The sequence below is a fragment of the Tursiops truncatus genome, chromosome 11, assembly GCF_011762595.2.
Source record: "Tursiops truncatus isolate mTurTru1 chromosome 11, mTurTru1.mat.Y, whole genome shotgun sequence".
NCBI classification, from domain to species: domain Eukaryota; kingdom Metazoa; phylum Chordata; class Mammalia; order Artiodactyla; family Delphinidae; genus Tursiops; species Tursiops truncatus.
Genome location: NC_047044.1, coordinates 96,071,917 through 96,091,031, shown reverse-complemented (window position 1 = coordinate 96,091,031; position 19,115 = coordinate 96,071,917). Strand labels below are relative to the sequence as shown.

The 19,115-nt window shown below is 50.0% G+C and overlaps 1 protein-coding gene across 15 annotated transcripts; it reads right to left on the bottom strand.

Moving 5' to 3' along the window:
- Positions 1-641: 641 nt before the first annotated feature.
- ZNF384 (zinc finger protein 384) lies at positions 642-19,109 on the bottom strand. Of its 15 annotated transcripts, none has more exons than XM_073789095.1 (13): positions 18,814-19,109; positions 18,626-18,685; positions 12,191-12,261; positions 11,665-11,902; positions 11,381-11,428; positions 10,845-11,178; positions 9,909-10,001; positions 6,172-6,396; positions 5,288-5,470; positions 3,721-3,799; positions 2,794-2,952; positions 1,881-2,228; positions 642-1,757 (listed from the first exon to the last, which is right to left on the bottom strand). In XM_073789095.1, exons 3-13 carry the CDS (start codon positions 12,254-12,256, stop codon positions 1,626-1,628), a joined length of 1,905 nt encoding a protein of 634 aa, XP_073645196.1. In that variant the 5' UTR covers positions 12,257-12,261; positions 18,626-18,685; positions 18,814-19,109; the 3' UTR covers positions 642-1,625. The 15 variants fall into 15 exon arrangements, with proteins under 15 accessions (XP_073645196.1, XP_073645197.1, XP_073645195.1 ...); XM_073789096.1 differs by having other exon boundaries at positions 18,915-19,109; XM_073789094.1 differs by having other exon boundaries at positions 18,626-19,109.
- Positions 19,110-19,115: the final 6 nt, after the last annotated feature.

Genomic DNA, 19,115 nt, shown 5'->3' with positions numbered 1-19,115 from the left:
GGAGCTTTGTCACAACTTTTTTAGTGCTTAAAAGATTTTTAATTTTCAGAAAGGAATCTTGGAGGTGATCTAGCCCAATCCCTTCATTTAACAGCTGAAGAAGCATTGCGGCCGACACTGGTTGATGGGAGAGCCAGGGCGGAAGTCCAGGTTTCCCGCCCACGCTCTGCCCCTCAGCACTACAACTGTCCTGTTTCATTCTTCAATCCCGGTTATGGGTTCCACCACTGGAAACCTCTGGTTTTAGGTGACACAGGATATGCCAGCTGGAATTAGCACTGAGCCCACAGATGCTCTGGCAGCAGTGCAGGTCCTTCCAGGAGGCCGTGCTTCCATTTCCTGGATAGGGAGAGCTTCGAGGTATCTTGTTAACACACGACTGAACCCTGCTCTTACACCTTAGGCGACACAGTCCTCACAGCAGGATTTGTATGTAGGAACCCTCATAAACCAAGATTTCACTTCAGAGATTTCAAAGTTGTGCCCTTCTATGGCTAGGGATACACACACGGCCCCATCACACAGCATTCGTTCTTACCGTTCGCACACTCTACTGTAAATCCTTAGTACTGGCCTTGAACGTCTCCCCAAGTAGCTGTTTCCCACGCTTATACTCACATCAGTAGCTCCACTGCCTCTGATCCTTTTACACGAATTTATTTCTATACAAGGTTCTAAAAACACCCCTTGGTTTTGTACATAAGTTTTTCTTTTTTTCCTCATTTTAAATTACTTTATAACAACTGGTTTCCTGATTTTTTTTTCCATTTTCTCTTTTCTCTGAAATCTGCCATGATTTAAAAAAAAAAAAAAAAGACGAAAGGAAATAAAAATGCCATTGGCCAGAAGACAGGGTGGAGAAAAACAAAAGGGACAAAAATAAACATCAAATATGAAAATTCTCAGAGATAATGCATTTATAAACACAGAAATGGTTACAACAAAAATGGCCGTGATGAGTGGGTATATATATATTTATATATATATATTTATATATAAATCCGTGTCCGGCAACTGACCGCGGCACCTAGGGAGCTAAGTCCAGTCCTTGCATCTGCCCCGAACTCTCCCTTCTCTGCAGCCCCCTTATCGTGGGGTTTCATAAAGAACCCGCAGCTCCTTAGGTTGGGGACGGGGAGACTGAGCACAAGGCCTCCGCTGGCAGAGAAGGGGAGAGGCTCCAAGGAAAACCATAACCCACACTTCTAAGCCACCGTCGGCCATTTTGGGGATCTCCGGCCCCTTGGGGACCACATCTCGGCCCTTGCCCCTTTACAAATAAAGGGGGTCTGACCCGCCCCAGACCTCCCTCCAGCATCAGGTAGGAAGTGAAGTGAGATCATGAGGGGAAGAAAACGGCTCCCAGGGACAGGGGCACGGGAGGAAGCTCTGTTCTTTCGCAGGCAAGAACAGAACAGGAGGCTGCTTGCATTTAGGGCTCCCTCCTCTGTGCCGTCCGGGAGTGCCAGCCTCTAGTCCTCTGTCAGCCCGAGCTTGGAGGATTACGAGGGTGAGGAGAGAGTAAGTGCCCACGCTGGAAAAGTCTCTATGAGGTCATAGCAAACCCCTCCCCTGAGCACCAACCCCCAATGTTAAAAGCTACGCTTAGGCGGGAGGCTGCTGGATTACGCGACCAGCTCAGTACTCCTCTGCCATTCAGGAGGGCTGACGTTCCTTCGGAAGAGGAGCTGAGACAATAAGGATGGTATCCTGTGAGAGAAGGCCATGCCTGAGGCCCAAGGAGATGGAGCCGTGGCCTGTCAAGGAAGAAGAGGACTTTTCCCACCAAGAGGAGCTGGAGAAAGAAGGGACCAGAGCCTCTTTCCCCTCTCCCCGGGGGACGGCAGCACAGGTCTCTACGAGCTGGCCAGGTGCTCTACCTGGATGGTGCTGGTGGTGACGGTGAGGCAGATGTCCTTGTGGTGCTCTGCCGTCTTATAGGGGGTCAGGTCGAAGGAGCACTGGGGCGGGGGATTGGGGTTGCTGTCCCCGCCACCCCCGCCCTGGGGGGCCGCCCCCGGGGACTGGAAGTGCGGAGGCTGTGGCGGCTGCTGCTGTGGCTGCTGCGAAGCCTGGGAGGCCTGGGCCTGGGCCTGCGCTTGGGCCTGCGCTTGAGCCTGGGCCTGGGCCTGGGCCTGGGCCACTGCCGCCGCCGCCGCCGCCGCCTGCACCTGCTGCTGGAGATCAGGAGGGTTGTGTTTGCGCATGTGCTTCATCAGGTACGTCTCCTGAGGGGGATGGAAGAGGGGTTGAGGGAAGAAAGAGAAGGAAGGAAGCTCCCTGTAACCAGCACCCTGGGCTGTTACCTTGAACAGAACGACACTTATACAGAGGTGCTCTGGAGCCACGCGGGTTCTCCCCATGAGCCACTTTCAGTGCTCGCACCGCGTGGACAAGGTGGGGGGACCTTTAGGGTAACCGTGGGCATTCAGCTGGCACGGGGAAAGCTGTCACTTTCTCAAAGATCTCTGAATGGAACAACCTGACCACCTTTTTCTGGAGTCTAATGGAAAACATCTAACTGAAATCTCTCGTCTCTCACAATTTCAAGACGCTTTCTTTTATCCTGTGTCTAAGTAAAATGAAGACTCACTACTGAGCAATCGCTACAGGCTTAAGGGACCAGGCATCCCCCAAATTCCTCAGCTCTGCGTCTGTTCAATTTCTGCTCTCTTTACTGATCCCGGCAAGGTGGAGCAAGGGATGGATGGGGTGTATTCACTGCGGCAGCTCTTTATCGGAAAGGCGGGGTGAAGCCGCTTGCGGGGGGGGAGGGGGGCTCCGAGTGCTCACCGACGTGTACGCCCGGCTGCAGATGGTGCAGGTGTACACCTTGGCATGCTTCACTGTGTGCGTGGACAGGTGCACCTCCAGCGAGGTCGCGTCCGTGTACGCCCGGTGACAGTTGTGGCACTTGAAGGGTTTATCTTTGTTGTGCTGCCGCCTGTGGGACTGAGAAAACAAGGAGAAATCAGGACGGCTGCACCACTCTGCCCTCCTGCCTCCTTGACCTTAATGGAAAGCCCTGGGCTGGGTGCCAGGCCTCCTGGGTTCTCTTACATCTGAAGGCAGCAGGAATTGCTTCAAATGAAACTTCAGACGCTACCAGCTAAGGGAAGCAGCATCCTGCAGGATCCTTAAAGTCAGAATGACGGCTATGCCTGGTCCCACTAGTCCAGTGGTTCTCAGAGGGAGGCATGGGAACTGCCAGGGAACACCAAGACCTTTTCAGGGGGCCCGCAAGGTCACAACTATTTTCAAAATAATAATAATAATAAGACACCGCTTGCCTTTTCACTCTCATTCTTTCATGACTATACAGAGATTACACGACATGTAATATCGTAAAGACTGAACGCAGCAGATAAGAGAATCTCTCCATCTTCTAGTAAGCCAGACATTAGAGAAACGTGCATAAACAAAAAGCAATGCCGTTCTTCTCACTAAGCTTTTTGCGGGGAGGGAGGTTAAGAGATATGTTATTTATGTTAATGTACGATGGGGTTTGTTATTTTTAAACAAATTACTAAATAGTTTTTCAGTTTCATAACGTCTACGTAATTAGGTGTTACCCACATCAACGAAAGCTCTTTGGGCTCCCCAGTGACTGTTAAGAACGTAAAGCGGCCTGAAAAAGTTTGAGAACCACTGTACTAGTCAAACGGCACTGTGACCCCAAGTCTTAGACTCAAGGCCTCGTGTGGAGGGTGGAGCACCTACCTGCAGGTTGGAGAGCTGTGTGAAGGCTTTCTCGCAGCCCGGGTGTGCACATTTGTACGGCCTATCCCCGGTGTGGATTCTGCACGGGACGAGAGAAGAAGAAAGGGGAAGGACATCAGCAAGGCCGCTCGGGGACCAGCGCCTTAACAGGCCTCCTCTGGGAGCACAGGGTGGGTCTCCAGGAGACGCCGGCTCAGGCCAGCGGGCCCGACTGCTGCTCGCTGCCCGCACCACTCCGCTCAAGCTGGGCTCCTCTCTGCTGGCGGAGGGCCGGGGGCTGGGCGGCCAAGGCGCGCGGAGGCCACGATCTGGCAGCCAAGGCAGCTCCTACAGTCACCGGCCCTCACGAGAGTTCAGAAACGTGAGATAAACACACGGCGAGAAAAAAGAAACACATAACACTTCTCCCTTGGCCTCCAACATACAGCCAGAAACTACCCCTTCAGCCTTAACACCAATCCCAGAGCAAGTTCTGGGGTCAAAGAAAAGCACAGAGTTATGCGAACTGTGAAGGGCAGCAGCAACATCGATGCTGGTGGAAGCTCCTTGGGGCTTTTCCCAGCTCAGCCCCTAACGGCAGGAAATGCCTAGTTTAGTACTGATCTGACCTCTTTCCAAACACTATAGGGCCCTCTGCTGAGACGAGCCAAGGACTTGAAGGTTGGCAGAACCCTGCTCCTTGGCAGGGACTTCAGAACCATCTCTGTGACCAGGTGCTTTTCGAGATCCCGGGTATGAAATCCTGAAAACCTCGCAGGACACGTCTCCTTGTGAGGAAAGCCCGATTCCTCCTCTTCGAGAAGCAAGCTGTCGGACCACTTTAAGAGGGATCGCCACCTCCAGAAGCAGCCGGGAGAGGAGACCTGTAGCCAGCAGGAGTCTGGACTCCAGCTCAACTTGAGATCCCACTGAAGGAGACCATCAGCTCTTCCAGGAGGCAGGCTCGCCTCTGAGCCACTCCAGATTCACGGGACAAAGTACACATCCTTACGGAGTAGGAGCATTTTCGTCTCATTTGCCGGTTCTCTGTGAACATTTACGCTGCGCTTTGTTCTCTCCTGTACCCCTGGCATCCCTCGGAGCCTTGCTTGGTGCTGTAGGTGTCGCTGAGTTGGTACCCAGCTGAAGTCTGATTATACCTCCTCCCGTTCATAATCGGTGCCCTAAGGGCTAGAGGGATGGTCTTCTCCGACCAAATGGCCCTGCTTTGACATCGAGAATCTTGCAGGATGTGTGCACAGGTGTCTCCAGGGAGGGAAATGAGGGAAGGAAACGTCGGCTCTGCTCCCAGTGAGTTTCCTCCTCCCTCGGATCAGGGAATGTCCCACAGTCACTGTGTCTCCTCGGCGCTGCTTCTGCCCCAGAAAGGCTCTCTGAGCGTCCACTTGCGTCTCCAGTCTTGCTTGGTCTTCCTCCCAGATGCCAGCTGTGCTCTCCTCCGGCCAGCTCTCTCCTCCAGCCGGGTCTCTCCCCCGCCCCCCGCATGCGGGTTGTTGTGTGTGTCCGGGGCGGGGGTGGGGAGGGCATGCCAGCGGGGCGGGGGCAGTAGCCCGCCACTCTCCCTTACCGTGTGTGCTGCTGGAGGTGGGAGAGCTGGCGGAAGGCCTTCTGGCAGTAGGAACAGTTGTAGGGCTTGGCCCCCGAGTGGATACGGAGGTGCTGGGCCAGGTAGGAGGTGTTGGCGAAGGTCTTGGAGCAGTGCGGGCACTTGTGGGGCTTGATGGTCTCCGTGTGCATCTTGGAGTGGATCCTGCCGGAGAGGAGAGGAGGGAAGGGGGGAGGAGGGAGCGGTTCGACACCACGGGCTCAGCTCTCCGCTGGGTGAAATGATGTTGCTTGACGGATGAGAGCACCCCTTCCTCCCTCCCCCACAAACCCGCGCCGGCCTGGAGAGGCTCGTGAAGAGGACACCCACATCTAGGTTGCTGCTCATCTTAAGTCGGTGGCTAGAATGGCAGTGAGATGATGAAGAGCTGCACCCCTGGCTCCTGTAACCTTAAAGATTTCGGTCTCGTCAGCCCTCTGCTTTGTGCCAAGGTTACACACTCACCACAGACACCCTGCTTCCAAACAGTAATTTGAACAAAGACCAACACCGCCTGTCCCCCATGGACCTGAGGTTGAATGCACACCTTGGCTCTGAACTGACGCATATAGTAAAAGCAGGGCCTGCTCTGCAGAAGATTTCCGAACACAGACACAGAGAGAAGCCACATAAATCGTTGCAGACCTTGGGACCGGAGAGCACAATGTTCCAGGCACCACCCCCAAGCTGCAGGGATACGCAGTTCAGTTTTCACAGACAGCAGTGGGAGAGAATCGAGGCTCCCAAAGGGCAGAGTTGAAAGGGACAAAAGAAAACATGTGGAGAAGAGAGGAGGCGTGGGCCACGTGGCCTCGGGGTGAGGGGTCCACGGCAGGGAGTCGGGGGGAGACTGAAAGCAGCCTTACCGGGTGTGCTGCTGGAGGTGAGAGAGCTGGCGGAAGGACTTCTCACAGAAGTTACAACTGTAGGGCTTGGCCCCCGAGTGGATACGGATGTGCTGGGCCAGGTAGGAGCTGTTGGCGAACGTCTTGGAGCAGTGTGGGCACTTGTGGGGCTTGGTCTCGGTGTGTGACTTGGAGTGGATCTGCATCTCCGACTTCGAGTAGAACGTCAGGGAGCACATCCGGCACCTGGGCCAAGGGAGGGCAGCGGTTAGGACCCTGCCCACCGTGAGGGCGTTGCTGAACCCGCCCCTCCACTTCCAAAGATGCCAACCTATCTGATCTCTCTTCTATTCCAGCGACAACGCGAGGCCCTCGAGAGGAGGAGCTCTATTTTATCTACCGTTACAGTCTGCCCTTCTAATACAGCCCAACACAAGTATTTAATAAGTGTTTGCTGAAATGCCTGGACTCCCTAAGTGTGTACATAAACAAGAATTCAACCAGGTAAGACAGGAAACTCTTATTACAGGCCCTGGGCTGACACGGCTTTCACCGGACCAGGAGTATCACCTAGCCTCTGTCTTCCTTCTGCCTGTAACTTGACTTCAGATTTCTAAAGAACCCCTTTCCCCAGTTTCCCGTGGAGAAAGTACATCCCTCAGGTAATCCTCAAGCTCCTGAGGTGACAATGAGGACGAACTGACTAGATTCCTCAGAGGACTTTTCTCCTGTCTCCTCAGATAACTGTCTTCTCTCAGATTTTCTCCTTTTTGCCAGTGATTTCTAGAGGGATGAGGTAAGAATTACCAGGGTTATTTGGAGGGGGCTTTCCCAAACCACATGTCCGGCCTCCGCTCTGGATCTGATGTTCCACCGACTCCCCCCGGCCCCCGGCCCCCTGGCAATCAAGTGAGAATTACTTCTGCAACGAGCCAAGGTAACTGCTGGAGTGGGTTGTATCCCTCAAATATGAAGGAGAAAAAAAAGACTGGCAAAATACTGAGCCTCCCCGCTAAACCTTTCCTCTCTCCTAGCTCAATGCCAGCACTTCGGGTTGACAACAGTATCATCTGAATACACTTTCATGCATCATCTGAGCTGGTAATCCTTCTTCCTGCTCTTATACTGCCCAACAATATCAAATAAGGAGGCCTGTGGGCAAGATAAGTCACAATTATTCAGACTTTACTGGGCGAAAGTTATCTATATGTGAGCTGGAACCCTATCACTCAAACAACTCACCAGCACACAATGTGGGCTGAAGCCAGGCCACTGGGGCAAGTCCCTCTTCTCTGGGTCCCCCCCCAACGTCTCTCTCTAGGAGGGGCTTAGGATGGTGAAGGGTGACTTCTGCTTTTTTCCTGATCCCAAGAGAATATGCAGAGAATAACTGAGATGCAGACTAAAAAGAACTCTGAGCTCCTCAGAGAAGAAGAGACCACTGTTACTTGGGCGTATGGTTCCTGTGTTAATGCTTCCATTAAAAATCCAATCATTGAGGCCAATTTCTAGTTCTCTAGTCACTTGATAATTCTGAAAGAAATCCGATTACCTGTTTACCAACCCCTGGCTGTTGTCTGGGATGCCCAACCATTGTGTGGGAGGGTGGGAGGTTCTGTTTATAGTTAGCAGGGTCCAAAGGACACAGCCAACAGAAGTCTGGACACCGGGGCTCTACTCAGGGTTCAGTTACAGGCTTGCTCATCAATCTAGACCTCAATTTTCTGGTCTGTAAAATGGAGAGATAAATAACTGCCCCCCAAAGGGCCAGCAAACACCCAGGAGAGTCAATGGTAAGCCAAGCATTCGCTAACAATAAAACTGCATTAAGGTCAGCAGCACCAGTGCTGAATGAGCTCATGCTGCTATACACTTCACTAAAACTGAGGTTAGAAAACTAGACACAGTGTCACTTGGAGAGGAACTGCACTAGAGTTACAAAACAGCTTCCCTCCGCTAAGATTTCTCAGACAGGTGGAATGATTTTAGCTCAAGCAAAACCTCATTAGTTTGCCTGTGAATGCTGAACACATAACTGCACCCCTTAACCTGAGATTAGTTATAGAAGAGAAAATCACCCTCTTCCTCAAAGTTTTCAACGAGGGAAGAATCTGCAAAACTTAAACTCACCAATAATGGACTGGCAACAACATGAGCTGTCTCCAGAGGTATGAGTATAATAAGGATAACATAACAATAACACAGTAATAACGGTAGTAGTAAGTGCCACCTGTTGTTGTGCCTGACACTGCCGGGCTCCAATTAGGTCCTTTAAACACATTGTTTCCGCTCCTTAAAACAACCTGGCAAGTACTATCCCTGTTCTACAGAAAGGAGCACAAAGGCTCAGAAAGGTAAAGCAATTTGCCAAAGGGCGAACAGTGACTCATTCTCACCTAACCTTAAGACTCCTCACACTAGAGGTATCCAGGGGGAAGCTGGACCATCCTATCATCTGCCAGAAATGTTTAAACACTAAAACTACAGAGAAGCCAAATAAGTACAAGCCTAATGCAAGATGTCAGGTGCTGGGAAAGAAACCCGATTAGGAGAGCTGTGGCAGTGGGCAGTGGCCGTGTCGCTGGGCGCACAGCTCCAGGGGCACCATTCACACCCGACACCACAAGGGTGCTCCCTCGGAGGCCTGCAAGGCAATGGCCTTGGTTACAGTAACCGCTTTGAAGTGAATTATCAACGCTTTTTCCCCTAAGATGTTCAAAAACACTTTCAGATACTCTGATTTTCCCTCAAAACATTTCCACAGGATAGATGAGGGCCATGACTGGTCTTCAAATTTTACTAGAAATAAGTTGACTTGCCCAGAGAAAAAGAACCCAGTTCCCCTAATACCCAGTCAAATGCCACAGACCACAGGAATGGATGTAGTTGACCCACACCTGTATCGAAACGGGGACTCCTCGTGATTAAAAAGATTCCTTTGGGACCTCAGAGTTCTGAGTTTGTGAAGAAATTGCATTTACCTATAACATAATCAATCCCCCTTAAATTCAGAGTTCTCTTTAGTCACCTGGAGGTAGTGTGTGGAAAATCCTATCAGGGCTGCCCTCCAATTGTACATTCACATTTCTTTGCACATGCACAGTGTGGCAAGTCCAGAAATAGCTTTAATGTGGGTCCGGAAGACAAAGAGAGAGAAACCTTGGCAGAACCAGATGACGCTGATCCACGGGAAGGGCCCTACAGAGTGTCAGGGAGCCCCCCACCGTTCCTGCAACAACCGGTCTTGTTCAGGTGTAGCTCCAAGTCACAATGACCTCACTTTAAGCCAACACATAAAAATCCAAATCTCTACAAAATAAATTTAAAAGGGATTTTCATTTTATGGAATGTATGATACCTTTAAATGAACCAAACTTGTCAAGTACCTTTATAATATGATGTAAACATTGCTCAGGAACACTTTTACTGTGTAAGTGGGGTACACCTGTAATAATAAAGCTGCAGTGAACTTTCAGATTACGAGCTGGAATTCTGCAGTGCTCAATACTTTCTGCATAGCAACACTCCCCTCATTTTGACTTACAAAGACGGATTTAAACGCTCGGAACTCTCCATGGTAGAAGTGTACAACACATAAAAGTAAATGCTACATGATGACTATTTCTCATCTCTTTCGAAGTTCCCAACATTTCAAATCTCATTTGATATATAACTCCCAAGAGCTGGGAGGCATAAACAGAATTCTCCCCATTTTACAGATGAGGAAACTGAGGCCCAGAGAGGGGAAAAGGACTTGCCCAGGGTCACACAGCAAGTTCGTGGTGGAGCCGGGAACTGAATCCATGAGCCCAAGGCTCTGTCCATTTCCTGTGCCGCAGTTCCCTTCGCTCCTAAAATGGGAACAACATTGCCCATCTCGGTACACTAAGGACAGACCCAGTCTCCCAGCCATGCACATCTACCCCTGTCTGTGTCAAAGCTGTGACGGTGGCTATTCCACTCTGTACACTGGGACCAGACTCCCCAAACCCACTAGGGCCCTTGACGGTTCTCAAGGGGATTAAAAGGTTTCCACCTTTCAAAGGGCAGGGAGTTTAGATATGTAATTATTTTTGTATAGTACCACATGCAAATATGCTTATAATGCTTTTCGGCAATGGACGACTTAAAGGAAGTAGAGGATCAAAAGAACTTCCATGAATGAGAAAGTGAGAAAACAGCCATCTCACAAGCATATATTCCACAGGGGGAAGGGGAGGTATCCTATTCGTTCCACCTTTTTATACAGACCCCTCCCATCATCCCAACCATGCAGGGTCAGGCAGGCTCAATGCTCAAATACGGCCCAAGAACCGGTGAATAGCACACTGGTTAAGGTTAGGGGCTTACCAGAAATGTTTCTTGAAAAAATAGGAATGGAAAATGTAGAAACCAAAAAGGAGCTGGAGACAAGAGTCTCAAACCCAGTCTAAAGCCTCATTACAAGGAAGAAATTCCATTACGTCACCCCAAAATAAGTCAATGCTGAAGACCTCAAAGAAGGAAGGGGTGAAATGGGTCTGCATCCTGGGGAAGAGGAGCCAGAGAAGGGCCAGAAGCTCCACCGTCCTAACCCTCAACAGAACACTTGACATGCACGTGGATCCGAGGCGGAAGCTGCCGGAGCGCGGAGCCCGATGGGGGCAGGGAAGCTGAGAGAGCCGCACCCCACCCTGCCCGGCTCTGATCCTCACCTGTAGGTCTTGCCGTCTTTCTGATGGTCATCGTCATCCTCAGGGGAGAGGACGTAAGGGTCGTTCATCTCGGGAAGCCCCGATTCCAGCATCCGCTTCTTCTTTCGGCCCCGGGGGGGCTTAGCGGCCACAGTGCCGCCGCCGCCACCACCGCCGCCTCCTTCCTCTGTTAGGGTCGATGCTACCTTCTTAGAGAGGTCAGGGACCACCTGCAGGGCTTGTGAGCCAGGGGGAAGAGCTGAGACAATCATGGGAGCCGAAATGGGGAAGGTCTGAGCTGACGAGGCTGTGGTCACGAGGGAGCCTGAGGGGGATGTGATAACCAAGCCGGGACCTAGGATTGTGAGAAAAAGGAGATGGTGTCATGTTGCCCAGTCCGGATCCTAGTCCTACGTCATTTTCCCCAGATCATGGTCTATTTAACCCCTCACCACCGCCCCCCCGCCCAGAGTATACAGGAAACCCCAAACCCTGTAGAAAGACAATGGTCTCCTAACCCCTGTCCCCACCCCGCCCCCAGTAACAGTGAGATTTACCCCTTGATTGACTCCCTTCTCTTCTCCACCTCTGAGAACAGGAGACTCCTTGATTCAGAGAAGGAAAGAATGTCACCTCCTCAAAGGCAGGGACCGCATCTTCTACTTCTTTGTATCGCCCACAATGCCTAGCGCATTGCTAGGCACACAGTAGGCACTTAATAAAAATCTGATTGAGTAATCAAACACATATCCCACTCCCCATGTCCTTGGCGCCCTCCAGCCTGGGGTACTGATCGTGGAGGATCAACACCTCAGATTGGAGAAGAGCAGAGGGTGCTCACCAGCGGTCATCAGTCCTGTCGACGGCACAGGGACCACCGTGATATTCTGGGTAACGGATGCCTGGCTATGTGGGGTCAGCTGGTCTGACTTGGACTCTGTGTCCATGCTGATGCCCGAGGGCAGGGACACCGAGGCAGGCACTGTCAGCAAGGTGGGGTAGTGGGGTGGAGCCAGCCCACAGCCCTTCTCTGGCAAGAGCTGGTCCTTCATCTTGTTGATGAACATCGTGTTCTCAATCTGAAAGAAAAGGAACGGGACAGTGGCCTCTGAGGGAGAGTCCCGAGTCTGTCTGCTCCCTCGGCACCTCACACTGTCTATCCTCTGTGGGGATCAAAAGGCGGGTGGTTAATATCTGTGCTTCCAGAGAGAAGCTGAACAGAAACACTGTGTAATTCTCAACGATGGGGGGCCTGGCGAAACAGCATGGGATTTATCTTGCTTCAGTGTCCACGGTAACAGGACTTGCTACTCAGAGCTGAAAAAAGTACCCAGTGGAGCAGAAGCAAAAAACCAAACACCACGTACCTGTCCTGAGACCGTGGGGATGGAAGGCCAGAAGTACGGGTTAGAATTGAAGTGAGATTCTTCCATTCTACCTGAAGAAGGAAACGAGACCACATCACACTCAGGAATCATCTGAAGCAGCTGAGCAAGGGCGAAGGGGCGCTGAGGAGCTCCGAGTCTCTTCCCACAGGGCTGGGAGTGAGGAGTCAAGGCCTCAGGATCTAGCATATTAGTCCCTCTGGTCAGAGCCACTCACCACTACATCCCCATCCAACAGAGGCTATCCCAGTTCAGATGCTGGTGAAAGAACGTACACACATCTCATTTACCCACACAATGTTTCCTGTACCCCAAATAAACAGAAGTGGTATTTCTTTCTTTGGCTGACAGAAAGAGAAATTGAAGGCCTGAGAGAGGAAGGCTCGGATCCAAGGTCCACACAAAGCAGGTCACCGATCGGCCTGAAAACAGCCAGGGTACCTGTCATTGTTCCTCTCCTTTCACCCCTCAAATCCATCTTCCTTGAAATAAACAATTTCAAGGGTTCCAACTGACATGTCTATAGTTCCCTGTAGCCTGAAAAGGTTCTAGGACAGAATACAAAATGTCCAAGAGAATTAAAGAATGAAATTGGCGAGAATCAGAATCAAGGTCTTTGGGGTACCAGATGATATCTGAGGACCACGCCCCATGGATCCCACCAAGGTCTGAGAACATCTGTGATGCTGCACTGGGTACCACACACACTGGACTGACCAGTAAGAACCTAGGAGTTACCAGTTTTAAAAGGGGTTCTAGGGAATTTCCTGGCGGTCCAGTGGTTAGGACTCTGTGCTTTCACTGCCGAGGCCTCGGGTTCGATCCCTGGTCGAGGGACTAAGATCCTGCAAGCCACATGGCACAGCCAAAAAAAAAAGGGGGGGACTGTTTCCAGCACCAGCACCCCAGATCTCCACCTAAAGGGATTTAGAACAGGGACAGTGGTGGGTCAGAACACACACACATTACCAGACTCCTCTGTAGTTCTCAAACACTATACCTCTAAGAGTTCAAGTTCTCCTCTGTACACGGATGACAAGTAAGCTTAAAACCTGGGGAGGGAAGAATAAGGAGCAAGAAAAGGAATCCCTCAGAATCATGCTGCAAGTCACAGGTGGGTCCGGAACGCAGGCATCCCACCACTCATTTTCATACTCTGATCGCTTCTCCTAACAAGGCTTAATTGCAGGCTATTGGTCCAGAGTAGCTTCCCAAAAGCCTGGACCAGGAGAGATCCAGGCTGGCAGAGGCAGGGGAAGCGGGAAGAGGACAAGGTGGGAAGGGGAAGGGAGGGAATAAACATTAACACCGCGGTGCTGCTCCAGGCCGAGAGCGGCCAAGCTCCGGGAGGGGCAGAAGGACCACAGGACGCTGTGACTTGTAGCCTGGTCACACACATGGTCCCACTGAGGACACGCTGGAGGCGGACACCAGGGATTCTAAGAGATGGGCAGAGAAACTGGGTCTCAAGCAGTGACTAAGGAAACCAGGAAAGTTCTTCAGCAAAGGAGGTGAAGCAAAAGATCTCACTCTAAATGTAACGGAGTTCCTGGTCCTTCTCCAGAAGCCTCATCACATTTTTTGCTCTACTGAACAACACTCTGAATTTTCATAAAACCTATAAAGGGAAGCAGAACTGAATTTCAGCCTATTTTTCCCCAAAAGTAGCAAAGTAGAGGAGCAAATCTGTGGCTACCACAGCTTCATACAAATGAGGCTCAACTTTAAATGCCCTGAGGGTCAGGCACAGACCAATCCTGCTTCCCAAGTTATAAACACAGTAAAACCAGACACCCTCCACACAGGTGCCACCTAGCTCCCTGCCAGCTTTATAAAGGGCCTCGAGCCTTAGGCCCTCCGGAGGCAATGGACGCTGAGAAACAGTGAGATCACAGTGTAAGGGGATCCGATCTTGCCCAGCTTTGGGGGAGGCAGGGGCCACATCCTGAACTGCCCCCAGGTTCTAAGACAGGACCCATCACCCAGTAGGCAATGCCATACTTGGTGAACCGAGTGGCAGCAGACTTCGCATACGGACGCTGAAAGCCAAGCCAAGGGCTCCGACAGGGACCCACAGCCCCATCCCTCTAACCTTCTAGCTGAGAGGCATGAAATCGACAAGGGTGGCGGCTGTGGTGGAAATGCAGTAGAGAATCAGGCTGGAGAGTAAAGGAAAGGAGGATCTAATCATAATATCCCCCTAAAGAGACAAGGAAGTAAATGCATTACGGATGTGAAAATTTAGGAGGGAGGAACTGAGAGCCTGAAAATAAGGCTGTCCTCAGGATTCTGGCGAACAAGGCTCCTCCCCATGCCCAAACTACATCCATTCTTAGTGTCCTGCCAGGGGCTCAGGGGAAGCAGTTTCTGAGTCAAACATGGCCTGTAGGTTGTTACAGAGGGGCACAAAGTGACTTGGAGGACAGTATCACCACCACCATTAGCATCTATTAAGAGCCCACTGTGTTCAAGGTACTGTTCTGAGCGCTTTACAAGCGTCGCACCATTTAATCCCACAACAATTCTATGAAGCAGGAGAGTGCAATTCCTATTTTTCTTTTTTCTTTCTCTTTAAAAAAACATTTTACTGAAATATAGTTGATTTATAATGTTGTGTTACCCATTCTTCAAATGAGGAAACTGGAGGCAAACAGTAAACAGCAGAACAGGGATCTGAACCCAGGACCAAAGAGCAAGCTAGAAAAGGGTCCTACAAGAGACCAACTCAAGTACATGCTCTCTGATGCTGGGGCTTGATTCACAAATCGAAATTTAGACTATTTCCAGAAATAGACTATATACTTTTCAGGTAGTTCTCAATAAATGCTTTCAACAATGAAGTTTTCAGGGAATTCCTTGGTGGTCCGGTGGTTAGGATTCCACACTTTCACTGCCAAGGGCCCAGGTTCAATCCCTGGTCAGGGAACTAATATCCCACAAGCCACAGCATGGCTGCCAAAAAAAAAAAAAAAAAGCAAACACCAAAAACGAAGTTTTCAATGACAGCAAAATGCAGTAAAAGATGATATTCTCTGTCCACATCCAGTGAAACCTCACCTGGCCACCAAGATAACTGATTTTAGAATGATGGGGTCTGAATTAAAAGGCCAGACTGTCCAGAAGGGGCGAATAGAAGAAAAGGCCCCTCCACCTCCCTGGATACCATCTCTCACTCTGCTTTGGTTCCTAAAAGAACAAAGGTGAAGATCAGAACCACAGCCGCTCCCAGGACGAAATGATAAACGTGTCTGTGGGCTCCTGATAAATACATCAGCCCAAAAGGGGGTGCACGGGGAGCCCTGCTTGCCCAACTGGAAGCAATATCCGCCTGCAGGATGACACCGGAGAAAGAGTCAACACTGTCCTGATGCCAGAATGTGATGTAAATGGCGCCCCCTGGGGTTGTGTCACAGGGTGCCCTGGCACCAGCTCACTCAAATACCTGCCAACTGTTGTCTTACCACTTCTCCTTTCAACTCTCTATTACGCATGGAGGAACGCCCACCAAACCATCCTGACATCCAGGTACGCACATACGAACATTCTTAAAACCCGAAGAAAGCAATGATATTACAGGGAAACTTCACCTCTACACAGAGTGCCAGTTTTCTTTTGTTTGTTTTATATTTTGGCCTCGCCGCATATCTTGCGGGATGTCAGTTCCTCGACCAGGGATAGAACCCAGACCATGGTAGTGACAACACCGAATCCTAACCACTAGGCCACCAGGGAACTCCCCACAGAGCATCAGTTTTGATGATTATGCCAACACATTAAAAACAAACCAGAAGGGGTTCACCCTAGACTGGGAAGGAAGAGGCAGGCTTCTATTATAGCCCCAAAGCTCAGGAGAGAAGGAAGAACACAGTAGGTGGAAAGATGATGTTGGCAGATTGAAAATCTGGGTTCTAATTCCAACTTTACTACCGCACCATGCCTCTGCTGTTCTCCAATAAGAAGGGACATTTACTATAATTAAGTTGGACAGCATTTTCCTTTCAAGAGGTTCAGGAACTACATACTCCTTTTCCAATCTCAAAAGAAATCTTGGAAGACTGAGAAGGTGAAGAAAAAAGACAATATTAAGTTATGTCCATGAAACACATAGGAGGACTTGAACTCTTGCACCAGAGCTCTGTCCATCTGTTCATCCTTCCCCAGTGCTACCGGCCATCCAGGGATAAAGACATCACTGCCTCCAGCATTGCAGTTTTCGTAGAAGTACTGAAGACCACCACTTCTTTCCTGGTACTTACAATTTTTACATTTTTTCCCCCCAAAATAAAGCATGGTTTTCTTTTCTCAAGAAAATAACATTCATCACACAACCAACCTTTAGGAAATCATGAAATACACCAACCCAATTTAGTAGCCAGAGGATGGACCGAGGAATCAAAGCTTCCAGAATCTAGGTTTAGGCCCTACCTCAGTAAATGACTCTGAGGAATTTACGACTCTCCTAAATTTCTACTTGGGTAGAGGATGGAAGAGTATCAAACCCCTAAAAAATTCATAAGGCACATGGAATTGAGATGGAGACAACACACAGAAGAAAAAGAATAAAATGCTCAAAGTACTCCTGAGGAGAGTTAGAGATACACTTCCATGTGATGAGGACTATTCGTGACAATTAGCAGAAATTACATAGAGACCACATAATTATAAAGGAACTACCCAAAAGTATCAGATCTATAGCCCGCAGCTTACTAATCACCAACTAGAAGCACTAACAAGAAAGAGAGATGCAAAGAACAACCAACTCAAATTCAACTACAGAAAGAACTGGAGGGGCTTCCCTGGTGGTGCAGTGTTTAAGAATCCACCTGCCAATGCAGGGGACACGGGTTCAAGCCCTGCTCTGGGAAGATCCCACATGCTGCGGAGCAACTTAGCCCGTGCACCACAACTACTGAGCCTGCGCTCTAGAGCCCTTGAGCCACAACTACTGAAGCCCGCGCACCTAGAGCCCGTGCTCCGCGACAAGAGAAGCCACCGCAGTGAGAAGCCCACACATTGCAACAAAGAGTAGCCCCCGCTCGCCGCAACTAGAGAAAGCCTGCGCGCAGCAACGAAGACCCAACGCAGTCAAAACTAAAAAAATTATTAAGAAAAAGAAAAAAGGAAAGAACTTGACACATGGATCTTGGACACTCTATTGAAAAAAACTGTTCCAAAATGCACAACTGCAGAAAGGTTGCAATATTAGCTAAGGACTTGAAGTGAGGAAACACACAGGACCATTTCTCCTCAGTTAGGAAACAAATCTTTTTCTCAGGTCCTAAGGGCATTCGAGAAGGTCCATCCCAATAGGATCTGGGGACTTCCTACTGTGAACTCTCCCAAGTACAAAATAACTGAGAACAGGTTTATCCCAATTCTATTGGGAAAAACCATCACACCATGCCCAAAGAGACCAACAGGACCACTACCACCACAAAGCTGGCAATCTGAGCCAGCACCTCCTACCCTGGGCACCACTGGACCACTGTACCTGCACCCTGCAGGGAGAACGCCATAGTGGTTCCCCTTGTCCTGCCCGTTCCACTATTAACCGACGGACCTGCGCATTGTGAGGCAGAAAAGAAAAACCAAACCAAAAAAAAAAAAAAGTCTGGAGAAGAGGGAATATGCACCTAATATTTAATCACCAACTCGGCTCAGAAGCCTATGGGGAATAAATTTTATAAACCAGCCTGGAATTGGTTCTCAGAAGACACCTCTAAGATTATAAGCTCTGAACTCAAACTCTCTTGGGTTGATATATTGTCATTCTCAGGCAACCTAAAACTCAATCACCATCAAACCTCATATTCTGAATTCTTCCAGAGCTACTTCTGGAGTCTACTCCATACAGTTTTATCCACTTTATTTCAAACTACCCACGAATCAGTTTTTTTCCCCCAAACTTCACCCTGCCACGTCAAATTCAAATAACATCACACCACAGATTCTAATCACTCACCAGGTCCACTCCAAACACTGATGCAACGTTAAGGATACAAACTCCACTCTAAACTCAGTTCTGCTTGTTCCAAACACGAGAAAGCCATTCCATTAGCTATGCCACAAAGGCTACAATGGCAACTAGGGCCCATTTATCTCCAAAGCAGAATAAATTTCTCCTTTGGACACAGTGCAACACTGCTTAGTGAGTTCACTTGAGCATCTCACAACTCATTCTTGTTGAGGACTGGTGGGCATGGAAGGTGATGGGGTACAGTGCCAACTTTCGCACAAAACTTCCTGGGTATCCTCAAAAGATAATACGAAGAGGCTGATTTTTCTCCTGCAGCAAACACCAGTATTACAATTGCTATTACTTGAACAATTCTGTCACGCTGTCCGCAAAAGGGCCATTTGATTATGACCCCTTTGCCCCCCAAAACTGGAAAAGCCATTAACCCCAAATTGTCTTACCCTCTCTCTCTCTTCCTCCTGTCGTCTTATTCCTTGTCCTTTCCAGGGCTCCTGAACTTTCTGTAAACAAATTGTCTGGGTTACAGGGGCCGGTAAGGGTGCAGCCACCGGAGAACTGTGGAGAACCTCAGGAATTCTTTGACCATCTGGACCACTCAGTCCAGAAAGCAGGCGGACCCCCGACTAACCATCCAAAGATGCAAGGACAGAACGACAGCAGTGCAGGGCCACCCGCTATGTGGATACAAGGGAAATACATCCACTTCCCAGCAACTAAGATGAACTCTACCACCAGTGCGTGGGGTCCACCCCTGGGCTCAGACACTGGTTCTTCTTGGTCTCCCGGGGCCGCAGGTAACCGGAGGCGGGGGCGGGGGTGTGTGGGGACGGTTAGAGAACAGAAGAACTGGAAGAAGAGAAGCGTCCCTGCCTCCCAAGGATTGGCTCAGAAGGCAAAGCTGAGGACCCGGGGGGGGGGGGGGGGGGGGGG

Bases quoted from the DNA above. Each gene is read 5' to 3' on its own strand.
- ZNF384 (XM_073789094.1), bottom strand. From the start codon at position 12,256: ATGGAAGAATCTCACTTCAATTCTAACCCGTACTTCTGGCCTTCCATC. The intron at 11,179-11,380 runs GTAAATCTCACT...TCACAATCCTAG, and splicing joins AGAAGGGAGTCAATCAAGGG to GTCCCGGCTTGGTTATCACA. The intron at 10,002-10,844 runs GTGAGGATCAGA...TTCCCATTTTAG, and splicing joins AAAGACGGCAAGACCTACAG to GAGCGAAGGGAACTGCGGCA.